At 39.7% G+C, this 18,781-nt stretch overlaps 2 protein-coding genes across 2 annotated transcripts in view; one reads left to right on the forward strand and one right to left on the reverse strand.

Moving 5' to 3' along the window:
- The window catches only part of LOC129674837 (A-kinase anchor protein 17B-like), a 42,252-nt gene extending 36,366 nt beyond the window's left edge, over window positions 1–5,886 (forward strand). Inside the window, 2 exon segments of the mRNA XM_055604929.1 lie at window positions 1,568–3,026; window positions 3,029–5,886. Coding sequence (XP_055460904.1) covers window positions 1,568–3,026; window positions 3,029–3,135 — 1,566 coding nt within the window. The 3' untranslated portion in view covers window positions 3,136–5,886.
- Window positions 5,887–7,957: 2,071 nt separating this feature from the next.
- On the reverse strand, window positions 7,958–16,100 carry Pgrmc1 (progesterone receptor membrane component 1). The gene is made up of 3 exons (XM_055604922.1): window positions 15,679–16,100; window positions 12,052–12,207; window positions 7,958–9,233 (listed from the first exon to the last, which is right to left on the reverse strand). Exons 1-3 carry the CDS (start codon window positions 16,004–16,006, stop codon window positions 9,130–9,132), a joined length of 588 nt encoding a protein of 195 aa, XP_055460897.1. The 5' UTR covers window positions 16,007–16,100; the 3' UTR covers window positions 7,958–9,129.
- Between the last annotated feature and the right edge of the window lie 2,681 nt (window positions 16,101–18,781).

An 18,781-nucleotide genomic window follows, 5' to 3' on the forward strand; every position in this document is an offset into this window, starting at 1 on the left:
GCCCTCACTTTGTGCTTCTAAACTTCAGAACACTTTAGCTACTTCATCTTCTTTTCTGAGTTCCTTATGGTTATGACAGGAATCAAAGGGTGGGTGTGGCATGAGTGTTAGATCTCTAGCCTTCTATTAAGTGTATTTATCCCTCTATCTGTAGTAGGTTTGGGTGAAAAGGGAAAAGAACATTGAGCCTTGTAAAACTCATAATAGCCTTCTCTTGAACTATCTGGTAAGAAATTTATTAACTCACAGATTAATTATTTTCGTTAGACATTTTCATTTCGCCAAGATATTTCTCTCCCTTTATGGGGTCCTAGAGATAGGCAGAATCACAGATACTTTGGAATAATAGAGATGTTTCTAAAATATGCATTTAAAAGTCCATATGCAATGTTTTAAACTTTGCGGAATGATTGCTGCCACTATTCTATCAAGTGAATTTTATTTCTGTTTGCCATGTTGATCTCTTGCTCATTACTATAGATAACTAAACTTGGTGAAAACAGGATCAGGAAAAACAATCTCACAATTGGATTATTGATAGCAATCCCAGTTAGACTGGTTTTTAGTTTACCTTAATGGTGTCCAAGTGTGACTCTTTTTGTAGAATCTACCTCTTTAAATGGGTATGGAGCATAATTCTGGAACCCATTAATACTTAAATTGATTACAAGGCACTAGGGAGGTGCTGTGCCCTGATGTGTGGCAGACATCAGTGGGAATTATAGCATACTGTCCTAGGGATGGGTATGGAGGCATCTTCTCTCCCTTACTCTGCATCCAACTTGACGAAAGGCAAATCCGTGGACACAGCTCTGTTTTCCACTTGGTGTTACACTTTTCTTTTCTGACTTTGTAAGGTGTATCTCTGTTGCACCTGTCTTCCATCTTAACAGGGCAGGCCAGGTGGCTCAAGTCTGAGACAGCCTCAACTGGCAATCCATAGAAAAAGATTAGAATATGAAATAGAGGGACAGTTTATTTATTAAACCAGTTGACCTCGTTGGAAACTTTTCACCCATTTATCTTTTCTGGTATTAGGGTTTCCTGTGAGGGCTATAGAGCATTCTTTATTCCTCTTTCTTTATCTAGCACCTGTTGTAAGGCAATTTTTGAGCAAATAAAAAGAGCAACGTACTTTAAATGCTGTAGCATAAGAATGGTCACAAATTTTATAAAAGCAGGTCATATTAGACAAAAACATTTAATTTAGTACTGTTTCCTCAGTACAGTATTGAGCTATATCAGCTATGTTTTTGGAAAATTTCAATGTCTTTGTGTTTAGTTTTGAATTTTTGTTTACATTTATTTGTTTACACTTATTTGTTACATTTGTTTGTTTATTTATTTTGTGTGTGAGTGGAGAGGGGCTGCATGCCATGGTGGTAGTGTGTGTGGTGGTCATAGGACAAACTTGCAGAGGTCATCTTTCTCCTCTCTCACATATGGGGCACTGGGTTAGAACTCAGGTTGTCAGGCTTAGCTGCAGGCACTTTTATCTGCTGAGCCATCTTGCTGACCCCATTTGTGTTTTCATGAAAGATCATGAAATCTTTTTTTTTCTTTAAAGGGATCCACACAGTGTAACACACAGGAAGTTAATGTTATGAAACCTGAAGTTCATCACACCCTAGGGACTACAATGAAATCTCCAGAGGAAGAAGAATTAAACACTCAGCATCTTCTAGATTGGGAAGAAATGTCAAGCAATCAGGTTTCCAAGCCTGACAGTAAACAAAAACAAAAAGTAAAGAAAAGAACTCAGTTACAGAAATCTTTCCACAGTTCTAACACTAAACAAATAAGATGGTCGACTAGAAAAGAGGAAATTGGAAAAGTGTTAACTAATGAGTATGATTACAGTTTGATCTCTGACCAGAATTCCTCATGGAGTACAATAATTCTGGATCATTCTCTTGATACAGAAGATGAGGACAGTTTTAATGAATCATATTCTTCTAGACAAACTGTGATAAACCATGGCAGGAAACAGAAGATCTACGAAACAGATGAATTTATTCACTATTTATTAAATTACTATCAGACTCCAGAGTATGCCCGATTCTGTCTTGAAACAAGTCACTCAACAAGCATGTATCAGTGGCAGAGAAATGTCTACACTAAGGGGGATGGCTTTCAGATCAATTTAAGAAAACATAGGTGCCACTCAGACAGTCTGAGTGAGGTGGAGAGCCTGGAAGGGAAAGAAGAGGATCAAGAGCAAGGCTGGTCAGAGGTGTATATGAAAGATCCTGAGAGTAAGTCACAGAAGACAAGCAAAATCAGTGATGTCAAAAATTTTACTAAGAAATTAAAAGACCATTACAAGGATATAGCAAGTGAAACTGATAATCACCTGTCCAAAACTGATGAAGAGAGCTATCCTGTGGAAAAGATTCACAGTCACAGAGTCAAAGATCCTCAACACACAGGAAAAAGTCCAGTTTTTTCATCAGTAAGGTCAGTAGATATAGGTTTGCCATTGGCAGACTTCTTGGAGGAAATTAGTAGTGATTCTGAGTGCTTCAGTGAAAATCTTAGCATAAATGAAGAAGAGGAAGAAAGGTCTGTGGCTGTCTATTCTAGCTCCCCAGACAAAAGACCTCATGGTACTGACAAAACCATTACTTGCAAACAACGGAAAAGTAGGTCAGCAGAGTGGAAACATGACAGTGAGGAGAGATCCTCCAAACACAAAGTTAGGGCGCCTGGTAAAAGGTCCAAGTACGAACTGAGCTATTCGTGGCATGAGGATGAATGTGATTCTGTTCAAGTTGACAAGAACATGAGAAAAACTAGGGAAAACCTACCCCCCAGATACATGTTTGATGAAGGCTACTACTATGAATCCATTTTCAACAATGAGGTTGAGAACAGCACAAGAAAGAGGAGGAGAGTTATTAGTATGATTGACCAGAATGTGAAATATAGGCCCCTACATCTGTCGTTAATACCGCCAAAACATGCTAGAGCTTTCCATTTGGGATATTTCTCCAGAAAAAGACAGAATCCCTGGATGTCAGAATATAACAGAATGTAAGAAGGCATAAAAGATTTGAAAGTACTGAAGATTACATGCTTGATTCTGATAATTATTATGACAGTCATGATTACAACCAGGAGCACATTGAGTTATGAGTTATGGACGCTACTTAGGAGACATTCTCTGGCTTTCTGTATTTTAAACTGTTCTAATGGCTACTTGGATCAGAAACACCCTTATTTACAAGAAACAATTGATGAAAAGACAAACTTCAAACCAAATATAGCTGTTTTAACAACCACAGAGCAAAAACTAGAACAGGGTCAAGTGTAAAAGTTGTTCCTCCTGCCAAAGTTTAAAGTATGAATTAAAGTATGACTGCAGGTATGTCAGCAATTTTGGAAGTAAAAAACCCTGTATATTCTGAAGCTTGGTGAAATAATGTAATTGCAAAACTTCATTATTCAAGGACAGACTTTATTTTAAGCTTTAATTTGGTGCCAGTGAAGGAGAAGATTCGCATTAAGAAGGCTGACTTAGCTTTCTATTGCTCTTACGCTGTCATAACATTCATCATCTATCTTCAAAGAGGACAAATAGACATCTTTTGATGTGTTTATAGATTTGGTCAGAAGTACTATGTATGGTAACAATCTTTGCTAAAATTTACTTCATAATTCTAAATAAAGAAGAAATCCAGAGGTTAGAACACATGATAGATTTCATGAAGACCCGTCAGAAGGAAATGAGTATGTTCATAGCACTCAATGAGTTATTCATTTACACACAGTTTTAGAAGAAGAATCTAAAAGGGGCTGATTACCCTTTGATGGTTAAGTAGATGGGACTGTTAGAATTTTTCTTGTTTGTTTTATGAATCCCATATCTTTCCATCAAAGCACCAGGATTGAATTCATAAAACCAGAGGGATTTGCAAAAAGAAATATCAAAAGAAAAAAAAATCCTGGTGCATTGATAATGGCACTTGGGAAGAAAAGTTGTGACAGTATTCTACTTCAGGCTTTGTAATCCTTTCACTCAGGGTTGGGTGACATCAGTTTGTAAAAAGTCACTGACTATCCCCCAAACTGACTTTTATAAAACAGTAACAAGTGCCTCCTCAATCCTTATCAATGCCATGGAGTTAGGAAGAGTTGAAAGAAAAGCCCACAATTTTGCAGCTGTGGAAAAATTTTATGTGCGCAGAATTTGTAAACGATGTTAAATACGTGATTTATCTTTTTGCCAACTCGTTTTGGACTTCTTAAATATGTTTTTAAATTGAGATGTTTGTAGATTCCTGAAGACGTACCCCTTAGTGCAGTGCATGTTCTTGTAGCAAGCTTGGCCGACTCTTCTGCCTTACACTGGATTCAGGACCTCAGGGCAGTTAGTTGACCTTCATTTTCCCAATAGACCATCTGCAACAGGAAGAGTTATTTAGAATCCACAGAACCCACGAAGGGCAGCATTTTCATGGCACTTTTCATTTCAGTCTCAATTTGACGTTCTGCAGAAAAGCATGTGCTAGTGGAGGCAGGTAGGATGCCAGGCTGTGGGGCTCCCTCCTATCATGACCGGTGTGTCCATAAACTGCCCCATGAGCAGCAACCTGGCATCCACAGTGCTTACAGTTCATCTGAAGCAAAAGCCACAGGCTATTTCATTGAATATATATGTCCAATCACTTAAAAGTTCATAAAGGAATGTAACGATCCACGTGCATTACTAAGAAACAAGTGAATAGTATGCTGCTTCTCATGTTCAATTCCACTTTCAAGCTAGTGGTTGGTTTCACTTTTAAAACTAGGTTTGACTTGTTGAATCTGAGAGACTGCTCATGTGGCCAGAGTGCCTTTTTTTTGTTTTGTTTTTGAGGACTCGCAGTGACTATTCATGTTCAAAGTACTGTTGCCCAAAGTAGCCTTTAAAAGTACTAACAGCTCATATTTTGTCAGAGAGTTTTCTGGAAACATACTATTCTCCTCCAAGAAAAAAATCTGCCTCTTTTTCCTCCTTCACATCTTATTCCATTGAAACAAAAAACCATTATGAATTTGTAATAGAAAGCAGCTGATTGTTTTGAAACAAACAAACAAAAAACACTCAATTTCTTTCCTTATTTGATAATTTTCTTGTGAGACTTTAGGCATTTTTGCTCAGTAAAAATAAATAAGATTACAGATTTCAGCAGCATGTGCAAAGTTTTTTTGTGTTTTTTTTTTTTTTTTCTGTAATAGACGTGGTGCTAAGTCATTTTGATGCAGCACTTTTGTCTTATTTTTTTGTTTGCTGAATGCTCTCCTGGGGCCTACAAGTAAAACTACTGCTTTTGGTGAACCCTGGAGTCTTGTGCCTGTCTGTGGTAATGCATTGTAGATTTGTGTCAGCCCCTTTTTGGTGTAGGCCTTCCATGAGAAAGGTAATATCTTCCTCTGTGCTTGTCACTCAGTGACTTAGTAAAGAATGTAATGGAACAAAATGTTATGACCACTTTTGTTCTTAATATTGTTGTGAAGAGTATTTTCTCATATCTTTTTGTTTTATCAAAGGCCTGAACTTGTTTTATTTAAATAGGGGTTTCGTATGCTTTCCTTGTATGTGCTGCTAATCCTGTAAAGGAAAAGTCTGTTAATGTGCTTTGATCATTTGTTTGAATTTCTCAGGTAGAAAGCCATGTAATCTAGGCATTTTGAAAACGCAACCAAATCAATGTGTTTTTGTTGCAAAACTGTCTAATGTGTTAATTTTAAAATAAATGCTGATTGATTCCATTTTGGGGAGAAGTTTCTGTCTGTAGTAGGATATGTTGCACAAATGTAGTTCTTTGCTTATTTGCATTGTTAGAACAGTGATATACATTTAATTTTCATATATTTAAAAATAAAATTGTCAATAGTGACAATAGTGCCTATTGACTGATCATTGCATTGGGTGTATCAATACATACCCATAACATTTCCAACTCATTTCAATATTTTAATTCTACTTCTTTCTCCTTTATGATAGGAACTGACTGTCAGAGTTAAAGGAACCAAAAGCCAGTTTATTTTTCATTTTGGATAAACTAAAATTGCACTTAGACTCAAAATTATCCTTCTTTAGGTACTCTAAAAATTATTTTTGAGAATTTTATACAAGTGTACAATGAAATATGGTCTTATCTGTCCCCTACTTCTTTTTTCTATTTCCCCTTGTATTTCTTTTTTTCCTTTTATTGTTTTTTTTTTGTTGTTGTTGTTTGTTTGTTTTGAAACTGGGTTTCTTTGTGTAGTACTGGCTGTCCTGGAGCTCTTTGTAGAACAGGCTTGCCTCAAACTCACAGAGATCCATCTGCCTCTGCCTTCTGAGTGCTGGGATTAAAGGCATGCACCAACACTGCCCAGCTAATTTATTTTTTATTTTATGCATATTGGTGTTTTGCCTACATGTGTGAGCAAGTTGGATCCCCTGGAACAAGAATTACAGGCAGTTGTGAGCTGCTATGTGGGTGCTGGGAATTTAGCCTGGGTCCTCTGGAAGAGGAGCCAGTGTTCTTAACCTCTGAGCCATCTCTCTAGCCCCTCCCCTGGTATTTCTAACATGCCCCCCTCCAACTTAATCTCTTTCTCTCTCTTTTTTTTAATAATCCACTAAGTCTAGTGCTGTCTGTATGTACATATGTGTGGAGGTCATCCATTGGAGTATGGGAAATCTATGGTAACGACACCTTCAAAGAATAATTTCCCCTCCCAAAGCAACTATCTCTGCCAAAAGCTCATCAATATAGGGTGGAACCTGGAGATCCTTTACACCATTTGTACTGGGATTTTGGCTGGCTTGATCTTGGGCAGGTAACTACAGCTGCTGTGAATGCCTATGATAGCTATGCATGCCCAGAAGACAGCATGTCACAGCATTCTTCCTTATCCTCCGGTTTCTGTTTTCTGCCTCCTCTTAAGTGATGACCCTTGAGCCTTAGTGGTGGTGGTGGGTGGGATTATAGATATCATGTTTAGGGCTAAACACTCAGTACATCTTTGTGAGACAGGGTCTCACTTGTGGCCTGGGCTGGCTTTGAACTCCTGATCCTCTTGCTTAAGACTCCCGAGTGCTGGGATTACAGATATATTCTCCCCCCCCCCATTGTTTGTCATAATATACTTAATCAGTGCTGTTAAATGGTAGCAAAATGACTCTATGGAATTTCATTTCATCTCATTCTCTCAGTTGCATGTTAAACTTAAAGTTTGCAGATGTCCAAAAATATATGAGTGTGGAATGGGGAGCCTAGTCCAAGGAGCTTAGAACCATAATTGGTCTTTGATCATTCAAGAGTTAACTCTATTTACTCAGCTCACTATTTCTCCACTTGTTTCCTTTCTTCCTCCTCACTATGTACCTCAGGCAGGCCTTTAACTTACTGTCTTCCTGCCTCAGTTTTCCAGTGCTGGGATTACATGGTGGTTCCTCTTAGCACACATAGAAGTCCAACACCCAAGTTAAACTCAATTTTAAGCTAAAGTCAAATGACTAAATCAGATTTAACTATTACATTTTAAAATTTAATCTTTTGAGAATTTTAATACTATGTATTATGATCGTATCTAAACATTACCTCTCCTGGACTCTCCCCAACATGTCCCCACTAGTCTTTAAAAGAATACCTCACTACATCTAATTAGGGCTGCCTGTATGTCCATATGGGTACAAGGTACTGCAACATGAGTAACCTACTAGTGGCCACGCCTTCAAAGAAAAATTGACTATCCCTACCTTAGTTACCATTAACTACCAGTAGCTCTTCAATGGGGAGAGAGTATGAGCTCCTCTTCAATTGGTGCTTGAATTTTGGCTGGTTTGATCTTGAGGTCACCACCCCGGTGCTGTTAGTTTATTAGTGCAACAACCATGTCATGTCCAAAAGACGGCTATTGCACAGCACTACCCATACCCCAGGCCTTAGGTTTAAAAATTTAAAACAAGCTAGCCGGACTATACTGGGTAAAACCTTTTTTATTAACTGATCCAAGCACTTTGTTTTTTTTTTTTTTCTGATTTCAGATAAAACCGTTAAACACAGCTCACAAGAAAATACAATGACTAACTAAAATTACAAGAGTTTGAAACCTCACTAGTTCATATAATACTTTTACAAATTTATACAACTGTAGCTACTTATCTACAGTTAAGCTAGGTTTAATATTAAAAGAGAATTCTCCAAGACCTAGACACTTGACTACTTTCCAAGTGACTACAGGTTTGTAACAACAGAAGGATTTGACTGTTACCTTAGGAATGTATTTTCCTTTCAAAATCACTCAGCTAGTGCCATGTAGTGTTTTCTCATTCTTCAGAGATGACGGTGAAAGTCTTTGGAAAAGCACACACTTGTTCCTGCCCTGTATGTCCCTCTCAAAATTTGCATTTGGTCAATAACCACATAGCCATTGCTCTGCTACAAGCAACAGAATTTTATTTTTTAAATTTTTATTTTTTGCAAAGCCCTACTTTGTATTTTCAGATGCTGTTTTAGTTCCAATTGCTAATTATTGTGTGTGAGTTACCATATGTGGGAGTGTATCCACATGGGGACAAGGTTGATAAATCAGCCCACCAACACAGGCAATATGTTTGCCCCAACTGAGACCATTATTGAATTTTCATTTTGTTACTGGACATCTTTCTATGGACATCCATAGATTTATGGAACACTGCAGATTTGCTTTAGAGGTAGATAAAACAATAATCATGCAGTTAAGTCAATTGAGTAAAATGGGCTTGTTTTCAGAGAACAACATGATTAGAAGTTGATCCTTTTTCATTCTCAGTACATTTACCATTTTGAGCAGTTTGTGGAAATACCCAAGTTTTCTCTTTCTCTCAGAAAAATCAAATTGCAATTCAGCTTGTTCTAACTACAGATAGAAGAAAAACAGCTTTAACATTTGCATTACAGCACTGCAGTTGACTTTCTGGATTTGTGACACACACATCATGCATTCTAAGACAAGTTGATTTTACCTGTGTCACTAGTAATGTTAATTTAAAAAATTTACAGCAAGTTCAAAACTTTTCTAAATAGTGAAATCACCATGTTTTAAAGACAGACTAGAATGTTACAAATGATTTTGCAAAATACAAAAATAGATATGCTTCCACTGAATGCTTCAATCATTTTTCCGAGCATTCTCATCTTTTGCTTCTTCATCATCTGAGTACACAGTTGGTTCCTCCCCTTCCTTCAGCAGTTTGCCCACATGATGATACTTGACTGGGGGTAAAGAAAGAACCACAAATAGTCATTCTCATGCTTTACACACATAAAAAAAAATCACTGTTTCATTTTAAAACGTTTATGAGAGGTCCACACATTATACTCAGCAATGTGTTAGGTTTCTTGAAGGGTCTAAAAGGATTCTATCATATTCTTTGTGAAAACTGAAACTGAGTTTTGTTCAAAAGACAGAAATATAAAGCAGCAAGCAATGTCAAATGGTATCAAAGTGAACTGAGCACTCTGTTGAGAGTATTTATAGTAAGACTTGACTGTGAATTTGGGGGTTGTAGAGTACTTCATGGAAGAAATGCTTTGGGAAATGTATGGACAGACTTTGGGTAAGAAACATTTCCAGAAAAAGGAAAACACATTCAAAGGTACAGAGGCAAGACTAGGCATATCTGGGAAACAGTAAGAACATGTAGGTCAGGAGTAGAATTGGCATTTTGAAATAGTAGGAGATAAGTCTGACTAATGTGTGTGGGAATATTATGAAAGACCTGATTAGCCGGCCTGAGAAATCTGAACTTCACCTATAGGTGGCAAAGGCACTGAAAGTTTATAACAGAGAGAATGACACAGCAAAATAGTACTCTGGCATCATTCTCATCAAGATATGTAGGGCAGATTTCAGTAAAAGCAGTTAAGCCGGGTAACCAGGAGACTGGTATGGAGAGCCAGGTGTGAAGAAAACATCGATGAGTAGGGTAAGATCATTAGGAGGTAAAGGAAAGGATATGAGATAGCTTCAAAGAAAACTGGAAACATTGTTAATGAAGCGGCAACTGGACAGCCTGTGAGCCAAAATGAGGACTGCAAAAAGGGAGCCTGGAGAACCACATGACAAGAGACCTACAGCATAAACCAGAGTTGAGAAATTAGTACCAGACAGGAATCAAGTCTAGTACAGCTGTGGACAGGTTACTTTAGGAGGAAAAGGCGACAGAAAGCTGAAGCAGTGCTTAGGTGCAAGTTGGAGAGTATGTTAAGATAGTGATGGAGTAGAACAATGGTTAAGTAGATAAGCAGGACAGCCAGCAGGAGAGAGACTTCCCAGCTTGGGGGACAAGCTATGGGTAATTAAAGGGTCATTCTCATGCTTTACACACACACACACAAAATTCACTGTTTCATTTTAAAACATTTATGAGAGGTCCACAGAATATACTCAGCAATGTGTTAGGTTTCTTGAAGGGTCTAAAAGGATTCTATCATATTCTTTGTAAAAACTGAAACTGAGTTTTGTTCAAAAGACAGAAATATAAAGCAGCAAGCAATGTCAAATGGTATCAAAATGAACTGAGCACTCTGTTGAGAGTATTTATAGTAAGACCTGACTGTTAATTTGGGAGTAGGAAGTAGGAAGGGATTGAAGATGTTGGAATAAAGAGGTTCAGATGTGAAATCAGAATTTGCAAGCTCCATTATAACCAAGTGAATACAGGGTTAATGCATATTTCCTCTGAAATGGGGAGGAATGAGAGGAATAACCAATCTGTTTAAACAGGTAACTAAAGATGCTTTTATGTGAAATAAGATTTGGTAACAACAAAAACTTCCCTATTTGAACACTGCATAAAGGTGTATGTTGGGGGTGGCTTGGGACAGTGGAAGATAAATAAAAGCCAAGTGGCACCTGTGAAACCTGCTTTAAGGGGAATGACTTTGAGTGCAGCTGAGGTGTTGGGGAGTCCTAAGTGAATGGGGTGGTGGGTAAAAGAAAACAATCACTTGTTTCCCTCTGATGCCAGAAAGCCCTAGAACACAGAACTTTGGGGGTTATAAATTATAACTCATTAGTTTCATATAGAAGACTATGATCACAAAGGCATCTTGGGATGCAAATGTTAGTGACTATGTTCATCAGCTGGACTGTCTTCAAAGTCCAAAGATTTGTGTCCTGACCCGAGAGCTCTATTTGGTCTGTTCAGGATCCAAACTCAAAAGTTAGTGTCACATCTGGCTAATCATTAACCAAGAACTCTCTCAGGTTATTCTTTAAAAGATAGATATAGTCAAAAAAGCATGTACTACTTGACTGTGGAGATCAGAAAATAAAAAGTTTCTCCTATACCCCAAAACATCTTCCTCAAACTAAGTGGCCATGGTCTTCACACACAGTTCATAAAATCTGGAAAAAAATTATGGTTCAAATCTGTGCCAGGGAAGTAATCACAAAATGATCACTTAACCCTTGGGACTTTTTGGCCAAAGCCAGTTCCTGCATTCTCATGATCTGAATTTCACCCCTTATTTCTACCTCAACTCTAAAGAATTTACCCTTCTCCGATACGTAAGCCTGAAACAAGTGCTTCTTTTTTTCTTTAAAAAACAATGCAGACACCATTATTGCTGATCAGATTATAAGTAGCACTTATAGATGAGGCCTAATTTGTAGTTCAGCTAAATTAGATTCAGTGAGAAGCTGTTTGGCAGAACACAAGTCTCCCATTCTTCAATGGAGCTGTGGGCTGCTTTGAAACATTAAGTGTGAGAAGAGAGGGCTTATGAAAATCCCTCTGTTCCTTCCCCTATCGCCCAAATGCCAGTATGGAATCTATAGACCTTTATGCAAAAACTTACACATCAAAATCAGAAGCTGTAGAGGACAAACTAAAAATTGGTGTGCCATTATTGCAAGTGACTCAGCACTGCTATCATTATTCTATGCCACAAATGCGGTCCATGCAAGATTCAGGAGCCTATCAAGATGCATGAAAGTTTCAGGGTGCTTAGTAATAATTATTGTTTGATGGTAAATCTGCATTACTTGTAGAAATTTGATCCGGGCAAAATATAAAGAAATGCTTACAAGTGAACTGAGAGTCCCAGTCACTCAGAGTCTCCTGCTGGGCAGGTGTGAGGTCAGAAAGGTCATCATATTCATCCTTCAGCGCTTCTTTGTCCAGGCAAAATGTAGCAAGGCCCCTGGATGCATCTCTTCCAGCAAAGACCCCGTATGGCCCCTCTTTAAAAACAAAATGAAACCAAAGATAGAGTTTTTACTACATAGTAACTTCTCTGTGGCTCACATACTGAAAGCCTCCTTTTAAATTTCAAATTCCATCTTTCTTTTTCTTTTCTTTTCTTTTCTTTGAGACAGGGTTTCTCTGTGCAGCTCTGGCTGTCCCAAAACTCACTCTGTAGACCAGGCTGGCCTCAAACTTACAGTGATCCACTTGCCTCTGCCTCCTGAGTGGTGGGAGTAAGTGAGTGTACCACCACTGCCTGGCTTCATATTCCATTCTTAAACTACATGTATACTGACACTTTGATTATTGCACTGAAAGACATACGGTCACTTCAATAAGTACAATGTCATAAAAGTCATTTGCAATCTCCTATGACCTGTACAATATAAGCATAAATGGTTCTTTTTGGGGTGGCCTTGATAGGGAATGACTGATTATATACAGTCCATGGGTTAGAAATCAGCTCAAAGACTTTGTATCTATAAGTTGGCTCTATTCTAGGTGCTTGAGCCAAGCCAGTCAAATTATAGTTTCTTAACCACTAATGTGTAAATGAAAACATTTCTTTATCAACATATTCCTATAAGTTTTAAGTGATCTTTGGTTGCAAGACTTGAACCCTAAGGCATCTGCAGGAGAAATCTTTTTACAAATATCAGTGTTTCAAAACCTACCCACATGTTATATAATCTTCACTATCAATAAAGAACTAACAGTAAAGGAGGTCAGTTTTTGGTACTGTTTTTAACTATAAGAATAAAGATAAGCATAAACAGTTGTGAAAACACTAAAATTTTCACCAAAAGGGCTGCAATCAGTGCCTTCAAATAATCCCATAAAACCTGGAAAATGCTATTATGTTTCACATCATACCAAGCTTTTGTCTTAGAGCTCTGGATCATTCTGTATTCACTTAAAGTGGTTGTTTAGTTATTTAAATATTGCACAAGCAAATGAAAAGAATTCAGTGTACTTTAAACAATGCCTTGTTTTTCCAAAAGTAGGCTGGATAGCAACTCTGACATTAAAATCATTATACCAACTAGAAGATTGAATCATATTTCATTACAGTGTGGCCATCTGAAACCTCAATCCACCCAACTGTTTTTCTTTCTTACTTTTCTGATTTTTTTTTTTTTTTTGTAGGACTAGGTAAGCACTCTACTGCTGAGATATACTTCATCCTTAGGATCAACTTTTAAATGCAATTAAGAGTCTAAAATAAAGGCTTTTTAAAAAAGTTATCATTACATGCTGCCACTAGCAAAGGTTAAAAAAGAAAAAAACTTCATATGCTTTTCACAAATATATACTGCTAATGGAATAGTAGCATCTAGTGCTTAAAAACAGGCAAATTATTTTGTTTAGACACTACTATTTTAGAAATTATGGTCCTTGGACTGCTAATGAATACTTAAACAAGATCTAAAACAACTATTAATGATCCTTAGAGAATATATTTTGTTCACTACAAAGCCTATTAACTAGATGCTTAGTAAGCAGAGGTTTGTGTGTTTTGCTTACTGTTACTTGCTAGCACCTACAACAGTTCTGCGTATATAGTACCAGACACTCAAATGAATAATTTCTAGGTGTACTCTGTATAACAGAAAATATTTGCAAATATGGTATCATCACTGTTTCTGAGCCTACTCAATAATGGAGAACAGCTGCTTGGAGACCTCACACTGGGCTGTGTTTGCTTTTTTTTCCAGAGGGAAAACTAAGGCCCTGAGACAACAATGCATTGTAACAGGTCAAACAGCTGGTCAGTGACAACAGGCTAGAATGTAGAATGCAGGTTGACTCGTATTTGTAGTTACTCCTGTACACACGATGATATTCCTCAGGATGCCCCTGCAAACTCTAACCTACCTGGTATAGAATGGAGACAGCTTGACTCCAGTTGTGCTCTCTGAAAGCACAACCATATGACAATGCCTTGTGCATTTGTTCTGACTACCTTATGGTTTAGCTCAATAATTATGGGTATTTACATGGTTGTTTATGGATAATGTGATACTATAGTGGCAAATAATATGTAGATTTCATATTATTTTGCAGTTACATGCCTACAGAAAATAATTTTTCTAAAATGTCTGAAAGCAAAAATGAAAGGTGAGAGTTCGCTCAAACCCTCTGCACATGTGATTTTGATTGGCTGTACTCTGGAGACCTAATGGAGTGGGTTATGTCTGGTTTGGATTAGTGCTGGCTATTCTTCCCTCTCAGACCAATGAGCATGTGAACACACCCCGAGTTTCTAGTGCTTAGGGGAATCATATTGGAGGCAGTAAAACCTCTTCTTCCTCTCCAAATATTCTAGAAAGCTCTGTTGATTCCCAACTTCAACTACAGGAGTGTATATTAAAATATAGATTTTTTTTTTCGGCCCTTCCTCTATGGATGGTCAGGCCAGGAATCTGTATTTTTCACAAGCATCAGGTGATTCTGATAGGCAATCCGCTTTGTAAAAACCTCATCTCTAGGGATCCTTTCCAACAGTTCAGCAGTCATCTGTCCATTTCTTGTTTTCTCTCTGGTTGGCTTTTCCTGACACCCCCCACCCATCGGGATTCACAGCCTCACCCTATTGTTTCCCAGGACCCCCTCTCCTCTCCCTTCCACCTTGGTTTCGTTTAATTTTATTTTTTTAAGTTTTTTATTTGCCTCCCAGTTCCCCCACCCCACTAAATATGGTGTTTCTGATCATCTCACCACGTTACCATGGTCCACCACACTATGCCTTTAATGTCCCCCCAACTAGCCTCCTTCCCTCCATCAAGCTTGTTCTGCTTCCAGCTTCTCAGTCCACCCCATACAGCGAGCACATACACATACCAAATACATACCTGATACATGCCACATTCCAAACGCCCCCCCCCAAACGGTGCACACCAAACACGCACACACCGCGCATGCACACACTGTACACAACACACACACAATCTCTCTCTCTCTTTCTCCCCCCCTCCCCAACCAGGAACAGTGTTTCAACCTGACACTAATCCCCTTCTCCACTTTCTCTCTCCACACACCCTTACATTCCACCATGGCTCCTCCGGCGTCATCGGCCTCCACGTCTTCTCAGGAGTCCGGGCTTCTCTGGAGACACCTTCATTTCTTTTCCTCAAATCCGAAACCCCCCCTCCCTTTTCATGACCCCCGCCCCAAATCCCGATACCTTTGAAAACTTCCTCAACATCCTGGGCCTTCGAGCCTCGCTGTCCCTCCCATCCGCGGCTTCCAAGCTTCAGTCTAATTCGGGCACCCCATCCCCCCCGCCCATACACAACTCTCCTACCGCCCCCAGCGCCTGTTGCCCCTGGCCCATTCTGGCAGCTGCCCGCCTTTCCTCTGACCCTCCCTCCCTCTGGGGCGCCCAACCTCCCTTGGCCTCTCTCTGGCCCTCTTCATGCCAGGGTCCCTTCTTTTGTCTCCAGGGTTCCCTGGCCCTGACTCCGTACCCGGCCCGTAGAATTTGCGGCCTTTGGTCACGTCGAACACCTTGCCATTAATGGCCATAAGAATGCGCGGGTCCTGGACGCCGTCAAAACGTCTCAGCTCAGCAGGGGTGAAGTCGCGCCGCTTGAGGCGAGGCAGCGGGGGTGGCTCGTCGTCGTCGTTGTCGCCACCAGCCCCGAGCTGGTCCCCGCGTACGATCTTGTAGAGCAGAAAGATGCAGAGGCCGAGAAGCAGCAGGTTGAGGGGAGACGTGAAGATCTCATGCAGCAGCCCGCCGCTCTCCAGGTCGCTCGGGTCGGCGCCAGTCGCCACCACATCCTCGGCAGCCATGATCTCTGGAGCAAAGGTTGGGCCGGGCTAGGCAAGAGCTCCCGAACACTCTGATTTCTCCTCCCTCTCTGCAAATGCGAACAGTAGAGCGCTCGGCGGCTGGCGGAGGAAGGAAAGCATAGCGAGGGGGCGGGGCCTGCACGCCACGCCCTTCGTGGCCACCTAAGCATTCTGCCCTGCTCGGACTGGCTTGGCCTAGGCTCAGGGTCCCTACGTAGCTTCGGGGTCTGGGTGTCGCTCGTCCAGTGGCTCTGGCGTTCCAGGCCCTAGAGCCCAGTCCACCTCTCACTTTTACCTGCTGGGCCCCTGCCCCAGTTTCATGGCACAGTGCAGCTCAACGCCCCACGGCACAGTCTCTCGGGTGTACAGTGGGTAACTTCCAACCGACCCTGTGGGAGAGCCTTGCTTCTAGGGTCGTTGCTTGCGGCAAATGACAGTCGGTTAAAATGGGGTCGTATTTATTTTGCTTCTTGTTTTTCTCCCATTTAAAAGCCCCTCATATTCAGCTGGCCCTACTCTCAGGATCAGGAAGCTGTCTTAAGATACCGAAAACTCATGCCTTCAACTCTTTTTTTACCTTACAGCCCCAGACTACTAGTTTTCAACTTGAGAACATCCATTTTGGGATGGCTTTCCTCCAATTCTTGCCCCCAAACGGCAGGACTGATAACCAAAGGACAGCCAGTCAGATCAGAGGCCTGTCTACTCTTCAAAATCTGGGGCTCAAATCGCCAGAATTTGCATTTGTTCTTTTTTTTTTTCTTTTGAAATCATCGATTATGCTTAGTCACAAGGCATCAGCGAATGGCATTCTCTTGTTTAGCCTTCTTTTTTTTTTCTATAAACATACCAGAATACCGTTCAAAGTTTCTTTGCTTGGCAGTATTTTTTCTATTTGAAGTCTGTGGAAGCTACCCTTGGCAATCATGGTAACCCTGAGCATAGTCCCTGACAAATGCTGGAGTTTGGAAGGATCCCAGGTATTATATTCTTAGCTACCTAGGCCTTTGATGTGCTAACAGGCTACATGGGAGCAGGCCTCTGTGGAACAAGGGTTGCTCCTACTCTTCAGAGCCCTAATCTGGCTGCTCTTTTTATTGTTGTTGGGAGAGGGTAACAGAAGAAAGAGAAGAATAATTAAAACCAAACCATGCAGACATGTGCAGACCAGAGCAGTACTTTTCCATAGAATCCTCTTCCCTTGTTTACCAACACCACTAACATCTAAGAGATTTGGGCAGAGAATTGGCTAAATTCTGAAAAAAATTGGCAAATACTGCTTTAATCCCTGCCCCCCCCCCATCTTCTTAAAGTGTAATGAGCCAAACAATCTTTATATCCAGCCCACATGTTTTTCCCCACAGCTAAATATAGGATTAGCTGAACCGGCCCCTCCAGAGCTTTTGTCAAAACTCAACTTAATCATCACGAAACAAACTCAAACTGAGAGCACTCAGCTACAGTTAGAATCCAATTATGTCTTTTAAAAAGTACTGTGAGCAGCAAAGACATTTCTAAAAATATAAAAAAAAAATTGTGAAAATATTTTCTTTTGAAACCAATATGACAAAGTATTTTATCTTTAAGTGTTCATTTTAATTGATAAGCACTTTAATTGATAAGTCTCTTTAAGAGACTAAAGAGATGGCTGAGTGGGCAGAACCTGTTGCATGCAAGTGTGAGGACCAGATTTCCAATCCCCAGCACCCAGGAGGTTTTGGTTTGGCACTTGCCTTTAATGCCAGAGCTGGAGAGTGAGGGACAGGTTAGTTAGACTATCCTTTGCTCTATATCTAAGGAGGCAGTAATCAAGGAAGACACTACTCTTCTGGCATCCATACATACATGTGGGATAAAAAAGAAATAAAAAATCATTAGTCAAATCCTCTAGTCGAAATAAGAAAATTTAGGAAATATCAGTGGTGAAGAAGCATATAAAATGTTCAGTTTTGCTAATAATTAAAAATACTTGGAAATGACGTTGTCTCCTACCACCTTTCTATAGGGTGTAAAGAGCTGCTAAAAAAGTGGGGATACTCCCATACGTCAATGAGAGAGTAGACATTGGCGTAAGTTTTTGTTATCCGTGTTTTCTATTTATGAAACCCATTGCTAGAAATAGAATTTTTGTCCCAGTAATCCCACTTCTAGGAGGTTATCTGCTTAGAATGAAGACAAATATTTCATTAAGAAGATGTTCATGAATATTCGCATTCATTTTTAGTATGGAAACTCTGGAAACAACCCAAATGTCCAAGTTCAAATAAAGTGGCTTTGTATTGTGGTAAAATCATAGCTGGACCATTCAAAACCATAACAACATAGAAAAATATTTCCATTTCAGTGTTTTGTTTTGTTTTTTGGCTTTGAACTCACAAAGATCTACCTGCCTCTGCCTCCTGAGTGCTGGGATTAAAGTTATGGGCCACCATACCTAGCCTTTGTTTCAGTCTTAGGAGAGAAAATAGCATGCAACACTATATATAGTGTGAATTTGATGGTATAGCTGAAAAAACATAAAGGAAATGCTAAAAGGAAGCAAGATGATGTTATTCTTAATTCTTCACAAGCTGCACATGTCATCTTTCCTTCCTTCCTTCCTTCCTTCCTTCCTTCCTTCCTTCCTTCCTTCCTTCCTTTCCTCTTATTTTTGTTTGTTTTTTTTTTATACAGGATTTCTCTGTGTAGCCCTGGCTATCCTGGAACTCAATCTGTGGATCAGGCTGGCCTCAACTCAGAGAGATCTGCCTGCCTCTGCCTCCTGAGTACTGGGAT

The sequence above is a fragment of the Psammomys obesus genome, unplaced genomic scaffold (genome assembly GCF_907164565.1).
Source record: "Psammomys obesus unplaced genomic scaffold, mPsaObe1.curated_primary_1811, whole genome shotgun sequence".
Classification (NCBI taxonomy): domain Eukaryota; kingdom Metazoa; phylum Chordata; class Mammalia; order Rodentia; family Muridae; genus Psammomys; species Psammomys obesus.